The following is a 24837-nucleotide window of genomic DNA, read 5'->3' on the forward strand; positions in this document are numbered from 1 at the left end:
CTTGAGTCCTTGAGTCATCTGAGCCCAAGATGCTAAACCAATACAAAGAACAAAGAGCGACCATATCCTGCCCCCTTGTAATTCCTATTTAGATGGATCAGTCAAGCCCCATTTTTGTCCAAGACAGTTTGAACTACCATCCAATGAAGATGTTATATATACATATATAGTTGAAATAGGCTAAGGGGATTAATCAGAAAAGAAAAAGTTGGTAAGGAGGGGTGACTTCTAGAAGACCAAGGGATACCAGTTCAAGAGAGATCGGTATTAAGCTTAAATCAGACAACTGTCTAAAAATCAGAGCAGTCCTTTGAATTAAATGAGATGCCACTTGAATGGAGGTATTATGAATCTCTGGATTTTGCGAGTAGAGTCTAAGTGTGTACAGTGTTATAGAGGAGATTTGTCCTTTGGAAAGAGAGTTTCCGTAGAAAACCTTTAAGTTTCCTCAAACTCTCAAAGTCTGTAATTCTGCAAAGACAGAACACACAAGTGGAGGTCACCTGAGAAATGTTATTCACCATATATTTATTTTCAAACAATGCTTAGGATAGGCACTGACCCAGAAGAACCTATTGACAAAAGATGTCTAATGAGAAGCAGGCTAACTTTCTATTCATAGGTAACAAAATTTCAGAAGAGACCAAAGAAAAGTTTTTAGGTAGGAAATTGTAAGATTGTTTTGAGATAAAATAAGAGGACTTGATCTCTTTCAGGAAAAAAAAAAAATAATGGTGACAAAGAGAATACAGTACTTTTCAAGATAAAAGGGAAACATTCAAGGACCTACATAAATATCTGGACTCTGAAACGTGAATTTTATACTTAGGTATGTAAGTTGATGTACCATATACCACTATATCAAATAAGAAAATATTTAGAATTGGCAATTCAATTTGCCTTTCAGAAAGATATTAGTGTCATATCTTATTATCATTTTAATTCCAGTATGCTACGAAATAGGAAGAAGGAAGAATACAATTATTCCTTATCTACATACTTAAATGAACTATAATAATACTTGAAATTCTAAAGATTTTTTGAAAATAAGGAAAACTCAAAAGTTCCAAAACAGTACACTTACTTCATAGATTGTAAATTTAAATGCTGACACTTATATCAAGAATTAAAGCAAATTAAATGCTAAAAAGATGAAAGGCTGATGACCAGCCTCTGAACTTAATCACAATCACAAATTTAATATTATGAATCAACAATAGAATGTTTTTCCTCTATGAATTAAAGACCCATCAATTGTTATATTCTATACCTGGAAATCAGTCAAGCATTTTTAAAAACAATTATGAGCTTTAGAAGTTCAAAAAAAGGAAAATTTATCACTGAAGTCATATTAATCTAGAAAGGATTAACAGCTCACTGCAAAAAAAAAAAAAAAATCAAAAGAATGTTTTATTCATGGAATGCAATAGGTTAGCTTAAGGAAAATGTAGACTTTTGAAATATGGTTAGAGGTACTAAACAAATTCAAGTAGACCTCAAGGAACATTATATATAAAGTATTTTTTCTTATAGAAAATAAAATAACAATAACCACAATAGTACAATTATAAATCACAATAGTAGAATTATAATCTATACAGCTTCTGGTTCACAGTGTTTGCTTAGGTATTAAGAATGAACTCTCAATGCATTATTTCCCTTTAGCTAATAATATAAACTGTTTTTGATACTTTATATTAAAGATACTATATTAAAAAAGAGAAAATATATTAATAAAGAAGTAGAAAAATATGATGCTAGGAAAAGATGAGATCCCACTTCATCACAAAATAATATTTACCTTTATTTTTTATAAATAAATGTATACACTATCAATCATGTACACATTACATTTATTTAAACTAAAAATTAAGAACATTTATTTCAATCTAATTCTATCTGGTTTAGGGTATTTATTTTTTTTTTAAAAAAAAAGATATTTTATTTAAAAAACAGAAAAATGTTCCTTTGGCAATTCTGATTGAACTGAGATTTGTTGGCTTTCTTTGAAATGTTTAACATAAACTTCTTTTCCTTTAAAAATGGTTTTAGAATTTCTTAAACATATTTTAATCTTATGAATTTCTAACAACTTTCAGAAACTTATGGAGTTCTAACAATTTGAAAATGTGTAATATAAATTAAAATATTGAGGAAGTAGAAAAATTCAGACATTAAACAATTTTGTTTTGTAAGTTTTCATCTATGAAAATAATTTACTATAAATGTTGGGCTGAGGTGTATATGAAATGAATACTTATATAGCAGAATTATAAAATGATAGCAAAATATAATCTTTTTCTCATAAAAATAAATATATTTAAGAACCCCCAAATTAAATCAAGTATCTGTATTCACTATGTAGTCTTTTGAACCCAGTAAATTCATTCTAAATGTGTGCAATTTTAACATTATAGCTCTTTGTTTAATAATGCTTCTAAGGGAAAATCTTATATATACTTGTACATATATTTGTACAAACAAACGTACCCAAACACTATAGAACCATCTTTTCTTCCCTTTCTGAATATTGAAATGTCTACAGTTGAAGAAAACAGGAAGATGAACAACAACAATGACAAATGAATGTGAAATTTGCTTTTTAGATTTGTGATCATTGAAGATTAGGAAAGAAACAACCAGGACTCTGGCTTATCCACCACTGTTTATCCATATAAGGCAACCAAGAATAGGAGTGGGTGTTCACATTAGCAGTAATTCCAGACCAAGTGCTGCTGCAGCATTTTTAGTGTGCTTAACTTCCCCACTCCCACTTTTTAACAGCCAAGTGACTGCCTCCTTTAAAAAAAATACTGCTGAGTGGGTACATAAACCAGTCCTATTTGCCAACTGTAAAGGGTTCCCGCAAAGCTTGTGGGTATGTGTAAATTAATTCCATCATCTTTTTTTCTACAACTAAGAAGAGACAGGGGAAAACAGACTCTCTTATATTTACTGTAGCCTGGCAATAGTAATATACGTGTGACATATTTTTACCCTTGAAACGCAAAAGTACTTTAGAAATTGGCCAGTACTTTATAGAAGTTGACTGATGACTGATGGAAGGTTATAATATACTCTACCTCATGTAGGCTCTAAGGAAACCTCTAGCTGAAAAATATATGGGAAATTCCTCTGTAACAAGAAAAGTTCTTGAGGCAAAGCTATAAATCCAACATGTGGATTCTAAAGTTTCATGGAATTTTTATGATAGAAATGGTACAGGATTTCAAATAAAGAAGAGAATCAATATTGATTTACTTAAATATTTCCAATTAAGTATGTTTGTGTATTTTATATAGACATATATAAAATCTCACTTATATACATATACAGTTTTATATTGTTCACTACTTTGCTTTATTTTCACATTCAATTTCACTCTTTTATGTTTCTCTCTCTCTTTCTCTATGATTCTATGCTAGTAATACTTTTTAAATCACTAGAGCCACTCAAGTTTAATAATTTATTAAGCATAGTTTCAATTTAACTCTCTTAAGTAATCATCATAAAGTCTACTAAAATTTAAGATACAAATGGTATAAAAGAAGCATGATTGACTAAGAATATCACTATGCTGTGAGGTGAGAGTTAGATTCTAGTCACGGTTCTGTTTTTCACTTTCAGGACCTTGAAGAAGTCACTAAATCTTTTTATCCCAGTTTTCCTAATTGGAAAACAGAAGGATTGAACCAAGTGATGTCTCAAATTCCTTCAGCCATCATTCTTTAAAATATTTAAGACATCCCTGAAAAACTTACAGAAGGTAGACTATACAGAAAAATGTTTAGAGTTCAGATTATCTGACTGGCTGGCTGGTTCCAGGGAAATAACTATAATAAACGCTCATCTTGGAGGCTGTCCAATTTTTTATCATTGAAATGGCTGGAGTAATTTTAACTTAGTAACATCTGTAAGAAAAAAATAAACGCTTCCCAATCAAATTAACCAGGTAAAGAATATTTCTAGGAAAAGGACTTATGCAAGAACAAACTGCTTTGAACACCATCAAATATTTTCAAAATAATGTACATGGGACAGTTATAATTTATTTTCTTTAAAGGAAGTCTCTCTGTGGAAAAGTTTATGAAAACAAATTCAATTTCTTTAGTAGACACAGGTCATTCAGATTTTCTATTTCTTCATGTGTCAGTTTTGGTATGCTATCTTTTCAAAAACATTGGACTACCTCTTAAATGCAACTGACATGAAGTTATTTACGGATTTTTTATTATCATTTTAATGTCTATAGGATATATAATGATGCCCTCTCTTTCATTCCTGATATTGGCAATTTGTGTTTTATCTCTTCTTTTTTAAAACTGGTCTTAAAAAGAGCACATAAATTTTATTAATCTTTCCAAAGATGAATGTGCTTTATTAATTTGATTTATTGCTTCCCTAATTTCTATTTCATTGCTTTCTGTTCTTATCTTTATAATGCCTGTTACATGTGCTGTTAAAAATAATGTATATTCTACATTATTGGATGTAGCCTTCCATAACTGTCATTTATGGCAAGTTAATTAATAGTTTGTTCAAATCTGCTATATGTAGAATTTTCATTTGATTCTTTTGTATAGCTTTTATTTGTGCACTGGGGATCTCCTGTTACTATGAACACCTTTTTAAGTTTTGAACATTTATAGTAACTGCTTTAAAGCCCTTCTCTGCTAATTCCAACATCCAAAAAAAAGAAAAAAACTTTTTTTCTTTCTATGTAAACAGATGAAGAAATTGAGAACTATGCAAGCTGTTCCTTTAGGATGCACTTTCTTGAAGTCTTTTCTACACATGCACAATTCAGGAGTCAGCCCATAATTTTAGAAGAGTTTGTACACAGAATTGGGACTCCTCTCTCTGTGGTTTTCTCCTTCTATGAAATTTCCTAATCAACTTTTAGTCATTTTGGCAGCTCTAAACTCTGTCTTCTGACATTTCACACCATTAACACTGACGTTTTCTGCCTAAGGTCTCACTATCTTACATTGCATGACGTTGGAAAAGCTAGATAAATGGGGATCGTATTCATTGCTGTTCCTTTCTTTCGAGTCAAATAGTTTCCCTCCAGTTTCTGTCCACATGCCATCGCTCTGCAGTGCCTTCAAATATTCCTTTTTATAGTTTATAATCATTTATGATTAATAAATGAATGTATTCCCAGTGAATAAGAAAACACAAGTATGAAACCTGCCCTTTTCAGAAACTTCATTGTTAACTTTCCACAACTGCTTCTTTCAATCTCACACTCTAATCTGTCTCACAAAATCGATGTTTTCAAAACAGTTTATCAACAAAGTATATAAAGTAGCAAAGTATATAAAGTAGCAAAGCTATCTAAGAATTTTTAATAGAGTCATTGAAAATGCAAATGCATGCTTAATCATAGTGAATTGTGGTACATAGTTTCTAATAAACAAAAAAATAGCTAAAACATACGCAGTGTCATTTACTGTCATTTACGGCATTTACTGTCATTTATGGCAAATTAAATGTTTCCACTGCTTTCTCCTAGATACTGAAAAGTAAAACCTCAGCTGGGTCTACTAACTGATTACTAAAACACTAAAAAAAAAGTATTTTTCTCCTTTCCTCAGTCAAATTAAAAGGCCACATTGAAAAATATGTATTAAAAACCTGAGCTTTCAACAACCTATACTTCTTTAAACCTAGGTATTAAAGTCAGCAATTACATTGATAACATCAAAAATGAGGGCATTAATTTACATTTTTCTATTATATAAAAGATATACCTGGGTTGTGATTGTGGTTCTGGCTTGATAGGTTTTTGCTCCTTTTTAATAAAGGCTTTAAAGGTTTTCTATAATAAGGAAAAGAAGAGTTGACGTAAGTAGAAAAACAATGTCATCAGCTATAAAATTTTAATTCCATTGATGTTCTGTTACATTATCAAAGGGAGAATCATTATAATATATATTATAAATCTACATATTAATATACATTTGTTAGTATACTCAGAGGGGTATGACTGTTGGACCTCCTTCAGAACATTTTAGCACCCAAGAATACAGTTTCTACTAGTTATTTTAATGAGCAAATATCCTTACAACTCTATTATAGATGAGACTTTTATTTATTTATTTGTCCTCTGTCTTACAAAAGAGATTTAAGATGGCTTTTAATAAATACAGTACATATGCAAAAGGGAAATAAAATCCAGTGAAGGGGAAAATATGGGTAGAAAAATAATGCCAAATATGTTCTGATAATTTGTGATATTTGAAATCTGGCTGTCAAAAACCTAACTATTGAGGTGTCATGGACTTAATTGTGCTTCCATATGTCAAAGCCCTAGCCCCACAATGTGACTGTATTTGAAGATAAGGTCTTTAATGAAGTAACTACGGTTGTATGAGGTCAAAAGGGCAGGGCCTAATTCAACAAGACTGATGACCTTATAAGACGAGGAAAAGATACCCAAGAAAAGGTCACGTGAGGGCACAATAAGAAGATGGACATCTTCAAGCCAAGGAGAGAAATATTAGGATAAACCAACCTCACAGACACCTTAATCTTGGGCTTCCAGCCCCTAGAATGGTAAGAAAATAAATTTATGTTGTTGAAGTCACCCAGTCTGTGGTATTTTCTTATGGTACCCATAACACACTAATACACATAGTAACAAATAAAACAGTAGTTCTAACATTCACAATGTCTATAATAAAACAAATATATTCAGTGAAAAATTGTTTCCATAGGTTTTTCAAATAAACCTGGTATAATGTACCAGCTTCAGCAGCATCACTTCCAACAATTTATGAATTTTTCTTATATAATCCTTCAATATTAGTCAAAGATAAGAAGAATAACTGGGGAAGATAATTCTATAAGACCCCAGAAAAACTGGGCGATTGGTTGTCTGGTCATTCGGTATGGTCCAAATGTAAAATTGATAGCTACAGCCACTGATGGCTTGCATACTTACTTTATAATCTTCCAGTACAATTTTTGTATAAAATAGCTTTTAAAAAATGGGAAGAGGAATTTGAAGTAAACTTGATAAATGAGTAAAATGATTAGGGAATTTTGAGCTGTTAGTGTTGTCTCCCTCAGACTCTCTCAGAAGTCAGTAACAGAAATTTATTGGTCAGTGATATATGGTGTGTTCATGATACCACAAGAAAAGTGCTTATTTTAGTTTTGCATTTTAAGTTTCAAAGGTGTCATTGACAACTAAAGCCAAAAATGTCTCCTCTATAAACTCTCAGGAGATATAAAGAGCCAATGTAAAGATGAAATGTGGAAGAAAGTTGTGTTTATCTTGCAAAAATATTCAGCATTAAGACATACACTGATTTCTAAAACAATTTAAACAAATCGCAAATCTCTTATACTGAGTTAAGCTTCATTCTGACTTATGCTGCCATCTCAGATGCAATCTTATTTGTAAATATTAATTTCATTTCATGGCATTCACTTCTTAAGCACTAAGATTGACCTTTCTCCTGGAACACAATAATAACCCAGAAAATTGTTGTGCATCATCTCTCAATATTTGTTACATTAGAATTCTTTGATCATGTTTCCTTTTTCAAATTAAACAATCATCCTCAAGAATAATACTGTATATTTTAAAATACATGTACAACATGTAAATGATAATAAAGCAGGAAGCAGGACCTCCTATATTTTAAATGTCTCCATCAAGATGTTCCGTGACACATTTTCATGGCTATAAAAATACTAATGGCCAAAAACTATTGTTGATCTTGATATTTCATACTTTTACACAAAACAATACACTTGGCTTGGGATACACTGTCCTTCTGTGCTACTACTGTTTACACTTGCCAACTTCATCTTTTTTTCAACTCCTTCCTTCTTGGCCAGACTAACTCAATTGGCACATTCTCCATAATGAGGGGTGGCAAATGTGAAGGCTGCTAAGTAAAACAATCTCAGACAAACATTCCTGAGGATTTCCTTTCTTTAGATGTCCTCTGTGATTCTATTTTCTCTCTTCCAATTTCACTGTCTTTGCAACCTCCATTGATGTTTTCTACCTAACATAATTAGCAATTGATTTTTTTTTTTTTTTTTTTTTTTTTTTTTTTGCTTTCCTTTTTGCAAAGTAAATATTGCCTTTGTTATAAAGGGTCTGGTGTTTTTCTAAGTGTTAGTCTTCTACACACTTATATATTGACATCTCAAGTCCATTCTGCCTTGATATTTCACCTCTATTTTCTCTCAAATTCTTTCTCTCCTCTTTACACAGCCACTATCTGCTTCCTTCAACTTCTTTTTTTATTATTATACTATAAGTTCTGGGATACAAGTACAGAACATGCAGATTTGTTACATAGGTACACACATGCCATGGTGGTTTGCTGCACCCATCAACCCGTCATATATATTAGGTATCTCTCCTAATGCTATCCCTCCCCTAGCCCCCACTCCCTAACAGGCCCTAGTGTGTGATGCTGCCCTCCCTGTCTCCATGTGTTCTCATTGTTCAACTCCCACTTATGAGTGAGAAGATGCTGTGTTTGGTTTTCTGTTCCTGTGTTAGTTTGCTGAGAATGATGGTTTGCAGCTTCATCCATGTCCCTGCAAAGGACATGAACTCACCCTTTTTTGTGTCTGCATAGTATTCCATGGTGTATATGTGACACATTTTCTTTATCCAGTCTATCATTGATAGCCATTTGGGTTGGTTCCAAGTCTTTGCTATTGTGAATAGTGCTGCAATAAACATACGTGTGCATGTGTCTTTATAGCAGAATGATTTATAATCCTTCTTTAAACACCTGGTCTTCCCATGCCAATGCATTTGGAGTGACACATCCTAAACATTTGGCTGAAGATGTAAGTCATTTATTAAACTCCCCTGGTAAATTTTTCAAATTTTTGTAACAACCTAAATAGATGTATTGAAAACTACTTTTCATACTCCTTTTCCCCACATATTTTCTCAAATCCCACAGTTTAACTGGTACCAAGTTTCTGATAATTTACACAATATTTTTACACCTGAGGCTTCTTTCTTAAAAAGCACCTGTCTAATCCATCAATTCCCTTCCTCTTTTCAAATCTCGTTTGGATTTTTTTTTTCTTTTGACAATTCCTTCATGGTCTAATGGTTAAATTCTTTCATTGATAAACCATAAATCTTTAGTCTTCAATTTTTGCATCTTAATTGTAGACATATTTCATTTAACTCCTATTGGCATAAAATTATAAAATATCTCATTTATAATTGGCCTATTATACCCAAACACTTACTCCCAAATGTGGTTAAAGGGTACTTTTTAAGTAGGAAGGGGTTTTCATGGTTTTAAACAGCCTGGTGACCCTACCAGAAACATTAATAAACACATCACTCAAGGTAAAACGAAAGATTTGTTTAAATAGGTACTGTGAAGAGAAAATTATTAATTGCAAACACATATAAAATTACAAATTATATATTAAAACATGTGAAGTACACTGAAGAGTTTTTTTCTGCCAGACTGGGCTATTAACACTAGCATTTGCTCTGAAGAAGTCAGTCACGTCCCTAGCGCCTTCTGTGAAATAGCAGTGAGCTGTATTCTTTATGCCACTACTGCAATGGTTTAAACAGAAAAACTGTCAATCACTTGCACACATGCAGAATCAGAAGGCACTCAACACATCTTTCTGAGATTTTTCACAAGCCAATCTCTTTATATTCTTGAATTTGAGAGCTTCCAAGAATGCACATAAACCACAGTATGGTTTAAAAGCCATATAACCACCCATGGTAGTTATGATAGACATGTGAAAACCATAAGTCCCCAGAATCTTCTCATGGAGCCAGACCAGCCTCCACTTTAGAAGGTGGTCTTAAGTGTAGTATTCCCTTTACATTTCTTTACAGATGTGAAGGTATCCCAAAGATAATGCTGGTCACTCTGTAGTAGCCATGGCTTCAAAAAGCCATTCAACTTTCAGATTAGGAAAGACTGGAGAAGACGACACAGAAAAATATAGGTTGTCATCTACCAGTCACTACAGAAAATTTCTTTAACTTTAACAAAAAATTAAAACTACAGAAATTTACTCATTTATGTAGGTGTTTAAGCTAAGTGTAGGAGGCAATACACAGGCTGAAGAGAAGGAGGGAAATGGACAGGCAACTTTGCATCCCAACATAAGCCCCTGTAAAGGTTGGAATCCATTTGAAAAAAGATACAAAGGGATTGCTGTTTCTAGGAATATGTTCATAGTAACAAATCTCAACATAATCCAACAATAAATTCTAAAAACATAAAAATAAAAGATGTTGTTTAATGCATGGCTGAGCTGATGGGAAAGTAATGGAATTCCATTCTGGTCAAACACTGAAATGTTGAAAATACTATTTTATAAGTTCAGAAGCTTGTCTTTACCTTGGGGATGGTATAGCAATTCCTGACAGCTTAGAGCCTAGGTTTTAATGACCTGCATGCCCTGCAGTCATTGGAGGCAAACATTGGAACCCAGAGTACCAAGGAAATTCAAATCTAAGAAAAATACTCATAAAACCCAGGTCTTGGTAGGGCAGTAGACTTAAGGCATAAACCAAGATTTTAAAGTTGCCCTGTAGAAAGACAGAGACTGTGAGACCACGTGCACACTATGACCTTGGCTCTAGGTGAAGAGGTAAAATTCCTAGAAGTTCTCTAGGAATTTCTAATGACAATATACCATTTATCTAGATCTAGAGGTTCAATTCACATTACTGTAATGTGCTACAACTCTGGGCCCCCACCAAAAAGGTTCGAAAATTTAGAATAAAAGTGATCTCACCTTAGTAGTGCCCTAAAGCACCAGGTAAAAGCAATTTTATCAATCATTTTTAGATTGCAGTTTAACCCAGGCTTCTAAGAATTCTCACAATAAAATACCAAGAACAATTAGCTCAAAATCAGGAAATTCAGTAAATATGAGAAAGCAGCAATCAAGGAATCAGAACCTACATATTCAGAACAGAACCTCAAAGACTAAATATATTGTAATTATCATGTACAGACTATAAAATAAGAATGAAATTCCATTTCTTCATGTTTAGAGAAATATATTGAAGAAACAAAAAAAATTATCAAAATTGATTGAGCAGACTTGGAAAGTAACAATCAACATTATAAAAATAAAACACATAATATTTAAAACTGGAAATTCAGTGAATAACAAAAGAAAATTATAGACACAGATAAAAAGAGAACTGATCATCTAGAGTATAAACTACAAAGGATTAAAAAAATCTAGTTTGCAGCAGTGAGACAAAGAGATGGCAAATATTAAAAGAGGAAAAAGAGCAAGGACAAGGACAAGTGAATGACTCACATATGTCTGATTAGAGATTTATAAAGTTTTTTCTTGTTGTTTTGTTTTTTGCTTTTTGCTTTTGTTTTGTATTTTTATTTATTTATTTATTATAATTTTTTTGAAACGGAGTTTTGCTTTGTTGCCCAGGCTGGAGTGCAGTGGTGTGATCTCAGCTCACTACAACCTCTGCCTCCAGGTTCAATTCTCCTGCCTCAGCCTCCTGAGTAGATGGGATTATAGGCCCATGCCACCATGGCCAGCTAATTTTTGTATTTTTAGTAGAGATGGGTTTTTGCCATGTTAGCTAGACTGGTCTCTAACTCTTGACCTCAAATGATCTGCCTGCCTTAGCCTCCCAAAGTGCTGGGATTACAGGTGTGAGCCACTGCGCCTGACCTAGAGATTCATACAATTTTTAATTAGAGTTTTATACAGAAATTATAGAAGACAAACAGCATTTGAAAATATAACGGCAGAGATTTGTGTTTGGGGGTTTTGTTCTCAGAATTGCTGACACTGATTTTCAGATATAAGAAGGCCAACAAAAATGGAGAATAGTTCAAAATAGACTACACTTACACACCTCATAACAAAACCACAGAATGGAAAAAAAAAAAAAAGTTCTTAGAAATAGAGTACATAGACAGATTACCTACAAAAGAAAGACAACTTGACAAACATCTTTTTTTTTCCCCAGCAACAATGGTAGCCGGAAGACAGAAGAATGATAACTTCAAAATGCTAAGAAAGTATGGTTGAGAGGAAGAAAAAATACATTATCAATTGAAGTTTTCTGCCAACTGACCCTTACTAATGGTACTTCTAAAGGATGTAGTTCAAGAAGGAAAATTATCCAAGAGGTCTGTGATGCTAGATGTAATGGCAAGTAAAATAATTGGTAAGCATATAGATAAACTTTCACAAACAATGACACAATGAAACAAAATAATTGTGTCTAATTTTTGAGGTTTTAAAAAGGAAAGAACTAAATTCTAGAAGTTAAGTCAATCCACCATTGCTGTGTGGAATAAGAAAGTAGGAAGTTTAAAGTAAAATACATTAAAATCTACAGATTAACCATTTATAAAAAAATAAAAACAAAAATAAAATGCCAAGCTAGTAGAAAGGAAAGATAGCACAAGAGGCTAAAATGTGTCTTTTCAAAAAATAAGAGAAGTATTTTTATTTCTTCTTCTTGGGCAAATAACAAGTACAAAATGGAAAGAACAAATAAAGGGCAAAAAATGAAATGAAAGAAATGAATATAAATACATTTTTTAAAACACAACCATGAGATGTTCACAAAGAAGAAATAAATAATGGCCGAGAAACATATAAAAATTCTCAATTTTATGTGTCATTAGGAAAATGTAAATTAAAATCACAAAGAAATATAATTTCATAACTGCCAAATTGGCGAAGGTTAAAACTTTGACAATATTAATTGTTTCCAAGTATATGAAGCAATGGAGACTCTCATAAACTGTTTCTGAGAGTGGAAAGCTGTTTGCTATTGCCTGGAAAAGTTGAACCTATGCCCACTTGACAGCACAGTCATTCCATGGCTAGGGATTATAGGAGTCAGTGGAGTAAATAGAGGAGCTACTTACAGCTAGTGGCAATCAATTATTCAGGTAATCAATAATCAGTTATTGAGCTCCCACTGTGCAGGCCTTGCCCATCTGCTCCCAAGACTGAATAGCATATATATATATACGTGTATATATATACGTATATATATACACACACACGTGTGTGTGTGTGTATATGTATGTATATATATGCCATCCCAGATGCAACAGAATGTAGGTTTATATTGATGTTAGGAGTGCTTGCCCTAGAGAAACTCTCACGCCTATGTTTCAGGAGATATATAAAAGAATGCTTGTAGCAGATTTTTTCACAATAAGAAATAACTTTTTTAAAAGCCAAATATCTCTCAGCTATAGAAAGGATAAATAAATTAGAGTATATTTATTCAATGGGATGTTGTGCATTGATAGAAATGAATGAACCATGGGATTACATAACCACATCAATAAAGATGAATGGATCACAAAAATACATTGAGCAAAACAGACAGTGAAGAAATGATGATTCCATTTACACAAAGTTATAACCAAGCAAAAGTGAACAAAATACTAATTAGAAATGTGTGTACATGTGCTAAAATTGTACAAAAATGTAAGAGAATCATTAACATAAAATTAAGGAGATGTTTCCTCAGGATATGAAGAGAAGGAAAAAGACACACAATGTTCTAATCCTTAAGCTTTGTGGGTCTTTTTGAGTATTATTCCTTCATACACATGCAGGTATACATATATATGCTCTTTTAAATGACTGACATATAAAACAATAGAAAATGTTTAATAAAATTGTGGAAATATTCCTTGAGCTTTAATTGAGCATATCACCCTGTGATAAAAAGATTTGAAAACCCATAAGTTTGGCAGATATATTACAACTTCCTAGAAGGTTATATGGATTCAAATTTCTCCTGTGGTTTGTGTATGTTTTGTAAACTCTAAGATTGAAGAATGCCAAGCAACAAACAGTTGCTGCCAGGTGTTCATTACTTTATTCTGAAGTTTTAAAGTGTAAGAGTATGTAATACTTGTTACTAATTTTTTATTAACTGGAATTAAAACTTTATATTTAAAGGGCAGATTGAAGAAATGAATTGCCATTTTATAATTTGGGGCATTTTAATATATTTGTGTTCATATTGATGTTGAAGTTGATGCTTAAAACTATACATGTTGATTATTTGGTTTTGAACATGATTCCCAACTTTGGATTTTAAGGGAGGCTCCTGAGTAGTTATTTATTACTAAACAATTCAGCTATAAATTGGACAGTATTTTTAAAAATTGAATTCGATCCTTTTTATTTGTGTACTTATTCAGGACTAATTTGAATGTAAATCCATTCTCAATGATGAGTTTTGCTATTATTATGAGATTTATATTCTATGTGGCAGGTCTGGAGCTGCACCACAGAACTAATAAATCGTTATATCTAACAATTAGAGCCTGCTTTGTGCTTTATGTGTATTATCTTCAATCTTCACAAAGACTCTGCAAAGCAGATGTTTTATTCCCACTTTTCCTGAGGAAACTGAAAAATTTAGTATCCTTACCTTGATTCCACAAGTAAGAGATGGATAGGATTCAAATTCCATATACTAGTTCAGAAAGTTAAATTGGGGTTATAGGCAGGAAGTTTTTAATCTATGAAAACAGAATACAGTGAAAAAATACAATAATGGAGTTCGCATTCGATTTTTAATTACTTAGCAGTCAGCAATTTTGTCTTCTACATTGTTTATTTATTAAGAAAAGATCCAGTGATTTTCTAGTGAGTCTCTGGGAATTAATCTTAGTGGGACTTACAGCTGCCAATCAAATGCATTGGGGTCAAAGGCTGCCCTAGCCTCCCAACTACAACTCAACTATCACTCCTTGTTTGGAGGACATTGATGGAGAATTATCTAAAACAGTGATTCTCAAACTTTAATGTGCTTATAAATCACCACGGATCTGATTCCTAGAGACTCAGGATAAGCTTACATAAATATATCAGCTTGTTGAAACTGTCCAGATTAATCCATTTGGGTGAAAGCTCTATTATCCAAATATCTGGAAATTTGTTTCAGGAAAATTTTGACATCAACTGTGGTCCTATTTCATTATTTGAGAATGTATTTCTAATATATTTGATTCGGTATTATCTCATTCCTCAACTTTCACAGAGAAATGAATTCCTACCCCACACCATGACTAAATTCATAGAATTTCTGCACTTCAGGTATTTATTAGAAAAAAAATTACCTCATACACATTGTCACTACTTATAAAAAGCTCACTTAATATGAATAATTTATGGAGAATCTTTTAAAACAGTGTTTCTCAAACTTTAAAGTACTTATAAATCACTACAGATCTTCTGATTCAATAGATCAGGTTGAGGCCTAAGATTCTACATTTCTAACAAATTCCTAGGTGATAACAATGCTACTGACCCATGGACAACACATAGAGTAGACAGGGCCAAAAATATATTCCTCCACTCCTCAAGATACCTTCAAATCTATCTCTAATTGAAACTAAGACAGCATGTAGGTAAACTTAAACAAACAATGACACAATTAAACAAAATAGTTGTGCTACTGTTTAGGCAGAAATGGCAAGAAGAAAAGGCTGTACATGTTCCGTACAGATGCAATTTAAAATATATATATATTTGATCTGCAGTTGGTTGAATCCATAGATGCAGAACCTATGGATAAGGATGGCCAACTGTTCTAGGATAATATTGTTTCCACACCACCTCCATAACAGCCAACACCTCCAATCCCTCCCACCCCTGAAAAAGTGCTTCCACCAAATTGCACTTCAGGCTTATAAATAAAATGAGGGTCAATATTTAGTATACTACTACATTTTATGAAAGTATATGTCTTAGTACATTACAGTCAACGCTTCATATCTGCTAGCTCTGCATCTGCAGATTCAACCAACAGTGGATTAGAAATATGTTTTTTTATGGCCAGACGTGGTGGCTCACGCCTGTAATCTCAGCACTTTGGGAAGCTGAGATGGGTGGATCACGAGGTCAGGAGATCGAGACCATCCTGGCTAACACGGTGAAACTCTGTCTACTAAAAATACAAAAACAAAATTAGCCAGGCATGGTGGTGGGCGCCTGTAGTCCCAGCTACTTGGGAGGCTGAGGCGGGAGAATGGCATGAACCTGGGAGGCAGAGCTTGCTGTGAGCAGAGATAGCGCCACTGCACTCCAGCCTGGGTGACCAAAAAAAAAAAAAAGGAAAAAATACATATATATGCTTTTTACAAAACAATAAGAAATTAGAATACATCAATCAAAATATACAAGGAAAAAACCAATAGAGTATAACAACTATTTACATGGTATTTACATCATACTATGTATTGTAAGTAAGCTAGAGATGATGTAAAGTATAGGGGCGGGTGTGTATAAGTTATACAAAAATTACTATGCCACTTTATATAAGGAATTTGAACATTACTGGAATTTGGTATCTGCTGAATATCAATTCAGAACCTCGAATACTAATTTGGACACTGGAACCAATCCCCCATGCATATGGTGAGATAACTATTCATTACATTGATTTCATAGTACCCTCTTCATTATCATCTACATGGACATATTTCTGGTTTGTTTGCATTTATTTTATGGAAACACTCTGAATCAAGTGACCAAAAATTATATCCTCTTTTATTAATTGCTAAAATGTCCACAGCCAAATTTATGGCCTTCTTATTACAAACATCTAATATACCAAATTCCGAATCTGTATACTTACCTAAATCTTAATTTCTTATTCTCCATTTTCTTTTCCATAACACCTGATGTCTTTATTTATGTAACATTTCATGTTGTATAGATTTTTATAAGGTATCATAAATTCTTCATGAAAGAATGTAATAATTTTTTAAATAATTTAGTAAAGTTAATAATAGCTATAATATAGTAAGTCCTTACTATAACCCACTAATACTATGCTAAGCCCTTTTCATATATGATTATCTATTTTTTGTTGGTTATCAGTTTGTCTTTTTTTATGCACTCTTGTTTTGGAATAGAAGAATCAATAAAAAATCCAAAAAATTCAAAACCAACACTATTTAGAGGGCAATTTAACAGTATATAACAAAAGACAAAGCAAAAAGGTGAGAATAGGAGAGGTACCAAAAATTCCACTGCAAGGAATTTATTGTAAAAATATTAAATCTACAAAAACTTTACTACAAATACAGTGTATTACATTTTGCCAAAGCACTGTTCAATTGCCAAATAACCAAAAAACAATTTATTTCCATAAATAGGATATTGCTGTCATTGATTTCATGGTAAGAAATATATTAATCTATACAGTAAGATTAATTTTGAAAAAATAGTGGCTATTAAGTATCGTTATACTAATTATGGTTGATTTTCTTATTTTGCTTATCTGAGTTTTCTTCAAAATATATGTATTGAAAGCATAATTTTAAAAAATCTTAACACATGATAAAAGACAAATGTTAAAAGGCAAAGGTTAAAAGTTATCTTACATGTTAGGTTCAAGAGTAAAACTGGAATCAGATTAGGAAACAATCACTGAGGACTCAAGCATCTTAAAATAATCTTTCATCATTAATATGGCATCAATTGTTTGATATTTCCTAACACAAAAACTTGGTGTAGCCTCTTAATTACTACCAACCAGGTCTTAACATTTGTGACCTATTCTTCATTACTAGGATCCCGTAAGTGTTGGAGTTTTGGGTTTGTGTTCCTATGATAGACTCAATCCTTCCACCTAGCCAATGCAACATGCCTTGCCTGTGGTTGAAAAAGTTGTCTTCCAATGAGTGTTAGAGGGTGTTAGAAAATAGAAGAAGAGAAATCAACAAGAAAACTCCCTGACAAAATGAGAATGGCCACTGATTTCAGAGAAGATGAATGGTTAAAAAAAAAAAAAAAGTCAATTTCAGAACAAAGAAATTAAGGACTGTATGAGTCTTTGTTGTCAATATAGAAAAAAAATTACAGCAAAATGTAGACAACATCCTAAATTCAGTATTTTTTACCCTTTTTCCTCTTCTTAATATTATAGCTGTGTTTTTCACTGCTTTTGAACTATGTGTATATATGCACACTTGTGACATGTGCGTTCTCATCTCCTCATCCTTCCTGGTCTCCTTCACCAACTACTACCACCACTACTATTATTATTAGTACTACTGCTACAAGTCTACAATTCTAAGACTCTGAAATATAAAAAGCTCTGAAAACCAACAAATTTTTCGTAACATACATAAGGGCAAAACTTAACACCTGATTTTGGGTGGCAAAACCTGATCTAAACTGACCAACACAAGGCCTATATAATGGCTTCTGTCTACCACCTAATGAGAATATGCATATGCAACAAATATTAGCAAGTGTAATTACTGGTTTGATTGTGAATCCACTTATCTTCTTACCTTTCTAAAATTTAAAATTTTCAGAATTCTTACATATGTGTAGGCCCAAGAGTTTCAAATAAAGGATTATGGATCTATACAACTAATATAAGCTACAACTATTACCACTGCTGCTGCATGTGTTATACAACTTTGCCTTTATGTAGCTCTATATTTGTTATTCCAGATCATTCTAACAGCTCATTAGCCTAAAGGTGTAAAACTAAAGATCCATCTATTGTTTAATGGATACACGACTTTTAAAACATTTTACCTGATCATTTTTTAAAAAGTACTGCAAATTTAAACCAGCATAATATTAACAGCCACAATATCCAAAGCCTGTGGCCATAACCCTGACTACTAGCACTTTCTAAGTCTTCTTATTATTACTATTGAAATTTTTATTCATATTCAACATCCATGTCTGGTGCATTTTGTTTGATGAAAACAAGCTAATTAATGCTAAACCTTCCCTAGTTCATAAATTTATTCCTAAGAACATTAAAAGGAAGTCAAGTGAGACATGTTCAGTAACAGATGTTTGCCTTATTTGGCTGCCTTTTTACAGTTTGTTCTCTTTCATTACTTTTTAAGAAATTTAGTTAATGTTCCCTTTACTAGAGAACAAGCATACCTAGCTTCCCAGGAGGTGATGCAGGGGGGGTGGTGGGGGGGGTGGGAGGAGGGATTCCCCAGGGCAGGCACAGTCTGTTCAGTTTCTTAATTTACTATCTGCTCAAATGCTCTCTACATTCAACTTTTCATTCTCCCATCCAGGTATTCACTTGTGTGATTTCACAATCACATATCCATTTATCTCACCAAAGAATGCCTATGTTGACACAACTGTATAACTAAAACTATTGTTAACAGTATTACTAATGTGTATGGGCCTAGTACTCCCCAAATATCTTTCCCACATAAGGATATCTCAGAGCAAAAGGTCAATTATGATTGAGAATTGGGTTGAATATTTTGGCTTCTACAATAAAGAAAGATCATGAAGTGGCCTCCAAAAGCAAAAAGTCAATGGCCTTTTATAATAAAGGAAACTGAAAATATAGTATTAAGAGTTTTCTCTAAAATATTAAATTCATTAAAAAATACATATTTAAAGGGCCGGGCGCGGTGGCTCAAGCCTGTAATCCCAGCACTTTGGGAGGCCAAGATGGGCGGATCACAAGGTCAGGAGATCGAGACCATCCTGGCTAACATGGTGAAACCCCATCTCTACTAACAAATACGAAAAACTAGCCGGGCGAGGTGGCGGGCGCCTGTAGTCCCAGCTACTGGGGAGGCTGAGGCAGGAGAATGGCGCAAACCCGGGAGGCGGAGCTTGCAGTGAGCTGAGATCCAGCCACTGCACTCCAGCCTGGGCGACAGAGCGAGACTCCGTCTCAAAAAAAAAAAAAAATACACATTTAAAATTATACTACTTATTTACCTAAACCTCACATTTGAAAATCATTTATGTGGGTGGGATTGTGATGTGGTTTAGGAGGTGGCATGTTGGTATATCTAAGTAACATTACAACTCACATCTTGCATTTGCCAAGAGTGCTTTCTTTCAAAACTCTATGAGAATAGTTGAATATACATCTTGATCTATTTACTGCTAAATAAATTATGCATGTAGTACATTCTCCCAATAAGTATTGTATATATGCATACTAAGCATGTATATATGCATACTCCCAATAAGTATGTGTATATATGCATTCCTAAGCTAGGAAAATAGTAGGGTTATTATCTAAAAAGAAACGTTAAGTAAAATAAAGTAAATGATGGTTGTAAAAATACACTTTAGGCCCAGATAATATTGCTGCAAGAAAACATTACTATTAAAATGTGGGCTTTTATTCTGGTGCTACACTGGTCTTGGAGCAGTGAACTTGGGGTGTATGTGACCCAGTATGACACCAGCTGTAGTAGCCAAGGGAATGCAATGCCTATATAACCCCTCCCCCAACTCCAGGCAGTGAAGCTGAGAGAGATTTCTGCTGGGGGAAGGCAGTGAAAGAGTACAGAGAACTTTGTCTTGCAACTTGAATACCAGCTCAGCCACAGTGAAATAAAGTACCAGAGAAATTCCTTGAAATCCCTGATTCCAGGCCTTTGCTCCTGGATGGTGTTTCTAAACCCACCCTCAGCCAGAAGGAAATCTACGGCTCTGATAGGACCGACCCAGTCTTGGCAAGATTCACCACCTTCTGACTAAAATGGCATTAAGCCTTGAATAAACAAAAGAGGAAGCAAGGCAGTATTTGCTGTGGGTCTTGGGTGAAACCCAGTTCTGTGCTGGTTTGCGAGGCTTCATCTGGGAACCTGCACAGTGCCATTTGTGATGGCCATAGGAGTACCAGCATCACCCCTCCCCCAGCTCCAGGTAGCCCAGTACAGAGAGAGACTCCTTCTGTTTGGAGGAAACAGAGGAAATACAGTGAGAGACTTTGCCTGGTAACCCAAGAGTTGCAATATTCCTGGGTTTACCAGGAACACTGGTGTACCATAGTGCTGAAACAGCTGCAGTGACCACAGCCTTAGGTCACACACTCAGTCCCCTTTAAACTACTAGAAGGCCCTCTCAAGAAGTATGAATACAAACAAGTCCAAACCACAAAGACTGAAATAAATACCTAATTTGTCAATGCACAGACATCAGTGAACATCCACAAGCATCAAGAACATCCAAGAAAACATGACCACACCAAACTGACAAAATAAGGCACTAATGATCATTCCTGGAGTGATGAAGATATGTGAGCTTCTACATAGGGAATTCAAACTAGCTGTCTTGAGGAAGCTCGATGAACTTCTAGATAACACATAGAAGGAATTCAGAATTCTATCAAATAAATTTAACAAAGAAATTAAAATAATTTTTTAAATCAAGCAGAAATTCTAGAGCTGAAAAATTCAATTGACAAACTGAAGAATGCACTAGAGTCTCTCAACTGAAGATTTGCTCAAGCAGAACAAATAATTAATGAACTCAAAGACAAGCTATTTCAAAGTACATAAAAGAGAAAAAATAAAAAATACAACGAAACACACATACAACATCTAGCAAATAGCCTCAAAGGAGCAAATCTAAGAGTAATTGGCCTTAAAGAAGATATAAACACAGAGAGATCAGGGTAGAAAGTTTACTCAAAGAAATAAAAACAGAGAACTTTCCAAATCTAGAGAAAGATATTAATATCCATGTACAAGAAGGTCAAAGAATACCAAGTGGAGTCAACCCAAATAAGACCACCACAAGGCATATAATAATCAAAGTCTTACAGATAAAGGATAAAGAAATGATCCTAAATCAGCAAAAGAAAAAAAATGAAATCACATATAAAGGAACTCTGACAAGTCTGACCACAGGCTCCTGAGGCCAGGAGGGAGTAGGACAACATTTTCAAATTGCTGAAGAAAAAACACAACTAGCATGTTATATCCCGTAAAATTATCCTTCAAATACAAATAAATACTTTCCCAAACAAACAAAAGGTGAGAGATTTCATTGACACCATTACAAGAAATACTAAAGGGAATTTGTTCAATCTGAGAAAAAAAAAGATGCTAGTGAGCAATAAGAAATCATCTCGAAGGTATAAAACTCACTGCTAAAAGTACACAAACAGAATACTCTAACAATGTAATTGTGATGTATAAACCACTCATATCTTTAGTAGAAAAACTAAAAGATAAATATAACAAAAATAATAACTGCAACTTGTTAAGAGATAAATAATATAAAAGATATAAATAGAGATAATAAAAAGTCAAAAAATAGGAAGCATGAGGTTAAAATATAAAGTATTTTAGTTTTCTCTTTGTTATCTTTGTAATAAGAGTTAAGTTGTCATCAGTTTAAAATAATTCATTGTAAGATGTTATTTGTAAACCTTATGATAGCCATAAAACAAAAACCTATTTTAGATACATAACATTTTAAGAAAAGAAATTAAAACATACTACCAAAGAAAATCACTTTTACACAAAGGAAGATGGATGGAATGAAGGAAGGAAGGGAGAGAGGGAAAAAGGAGACAAATAACAAAACGACAGTAGTAAGTCCTTACCTATGAATAATAACAAGACCCAAATAAATAAAATGAGGGATGAAAACGAAGATATTAAATTGATACCACAGAAATTCAAAGGATCATTAGAGACTATAATTAGCAACTATATGCTAATCAATGGGAAAGTCTATAAAAAATGAATAAACTCCTAGACACATACAACCTACGAAGATTGAACCATGAAGAAATAAAAAACCTGAATAGACCAACAACTAGTATTGAGATAGAAGCAATAATTTTAAAATCTCCCATCAAAGAAAAGTCCAGGACCTGACGACTTCACTGTTGAATTCTACCAAACATTTAAAAAACAGCTAATACCAATCATACTCAAACAATTTTTTTAAAACATTGAGGAGGTATACTTCCAAACTTATTCTACAAGGCCAGTATTATGCTGATACAAAACCAGACAAAGCCAAAACAAAACCAAAGAAAACTATAGGCCAATAACTTGACCATAGATACAAAAATCCTCCAAAAATACTAGCAACAAAATTCAACGATACAATAAAAAGATCATTCATCATGATTAAATGGGATTTATCCCAGGAAAAACACACAGATCGATAAATGTAATACATCATACCAACAGAATGAAGGACAAAAATCACAACTGTTTCAATAGATGCTGAGAAATAGTTTGACAAAATTCAGCATCCCTTTATGATAAAACCTCTCAACAAACTCAGAATAGGGGGAACATACCTCAACATAACAAAAGCCATAGAAGATGAACCCACAACCAATATCATTCTAAATGGAGAAAAACTGAAAGCCTTTCCTCTAATATCTGGGACAAGACAAGGATGTCCACTTTCACCACTTTTATTCAGCATAGTACTATAAGTCTTAGACAGAGTATTTAACAAGAAAAATAAAAGGCATCAAAATTGAAAAGGAAAAAGCCAAATTATCCTAGTTTGCAGATTATATGATCATCTATTTATAAAAACATAAATACTCCACCAAAAACATTAGAACTGAAAACAAATTCAGCAAAGTTGAAGAATATAAAATCAACTTACACAAATCAGTAGCATGTTTATATGACAACTGCAAGCAATCTGAAAAAGAAACCAACAAAGTAATTCTATTTATAATAGCCACAAATAAAAACACCTAGGAATACACTTAACCAAAGAAGTAAAATATCTCTACAAAGAAAACTATAAAACATTGATGAAAGAAATTGAAGAGGACAAAAAAATGGAAAGATATTCCAATGTTCATGAATTGGAAGAACCAATTTTGTTAAAATGTCAATACTACCCAAAGCAATCTACAAATTCAGTGTAAAACATATCAAAATACCAATGGCATTCTTCACAGAAATAAAAAAAAAATCCTAAAATGTATATGGAACTGCAAAAGACCCTGAATAGCCAAAGCAATCCTAGTAAAAACTATAAAGCTGGAGGCATTACATTACCTGACTTCAAATTATACTACAAAGCTATAGATATGAAAACAGCATGATAGTGGCATAAAAACAGACAAATAGACCAATGGAACAGAACAGAGAAACAAGAATTAAATTCATGCATTTACAGTAAACTCATTTTCAACAAATGTGCCAAGAACATGGCCTGGGAAAATAACAGTCTTCAATAAATGGTGCTGGGAAAACTGAACATCCATAGGCATAAGAACGAAACTAGACCCCTATATCTCGCCTTATACAAAACTCAAACAAAAATGAATTAAAGGCTTAAATATAAGACTTGAAACTATGAAAATACTAGAAGAAAACATTGGGTAAACAGTTTAGGATGTCAGTCTTGGCAAAGATTTCTTGAGTAAAACCTAAAAAGCACAGGAAGCCAAAGCAGAAATTAACAAATGGGATCATATTAAGTTAAAAAGCTGCTTCACAGCAAAGAAATCAACAGAGACAGCCAACAAATCGGGGAAAATATTTGCAAACTACCACCTAACAAGGGATTAGAAACCAAAACATATAAAAAGTTCAGACAACTCAATAGGAAAAGACAAATAATCTGATTTTAAAATAGGCAAGATATCTGAAAAGTCATTTCTCAGAAGAAGACATAAAAATGAACAAGTATAAGAAAAAATGGTCAACATCACTATCATCAGAGAAATACAAATCAAAACCACAGTAAAACATCATCTCAACCCAGTTAAAACGGCTTTTATTTAAAAAAAAAAAAAAAAAGTAGAATAATGGATGCTGGTGAGAATTCAGAGAAATGGAAGATGTAAATTACTATAGCCACTACGAAGAACAGTATGGAGTGTCCTCAAAAAACTAAAAATAGAACTACTACATGATTCAGCAACCCCACTGCTGGGTATATATCCAAAGGAAAGGAAATCAGTATGTCAAAGAGATAGCTGCACTTATGTTTGTTGCACCACTATTCACAAATCCAAGATATGGTATCAACCTAAAAGTCCATCAACAGATGAATGAATAAAGAAAGTATGGTGCATATACACAATAGAAT

General features: G+C 33.1%; 1 protein-coding gene across 1 annotated transcript in view; it reads right to left on the reverse strand.

Annotated features, from left to right (window-relative positions):
- Positions 1 to 24837, reverse strand: part of IQCM (IQ motif containing M) — a 398588-nt gene that overhangs the window by 237471 nt on the left and 136280 nt on the right. The window contains 1 exon segment of the mRNA XM_007999956.3: positions 5754 to 5821. Within this exon segment, the coding sequence (XP_007998147.3) occupies positions 5754 to 5821 (68 nt within the window).

This window comes from Chlorocebus sabaeus, chromosome 7 (assembly GCF_047675955.1).
Source record: "Chlorocebus sabaeus isolate Y175 chromosome 7, mChlSab1.0.hap1, whole genome shotgun sequence".
NCBI lineage: Eukaryota > Metazoa > Chordata > Mammalia > Primates > Cercopithecidae > Chlorocebus > Chlorocebus sabaeus.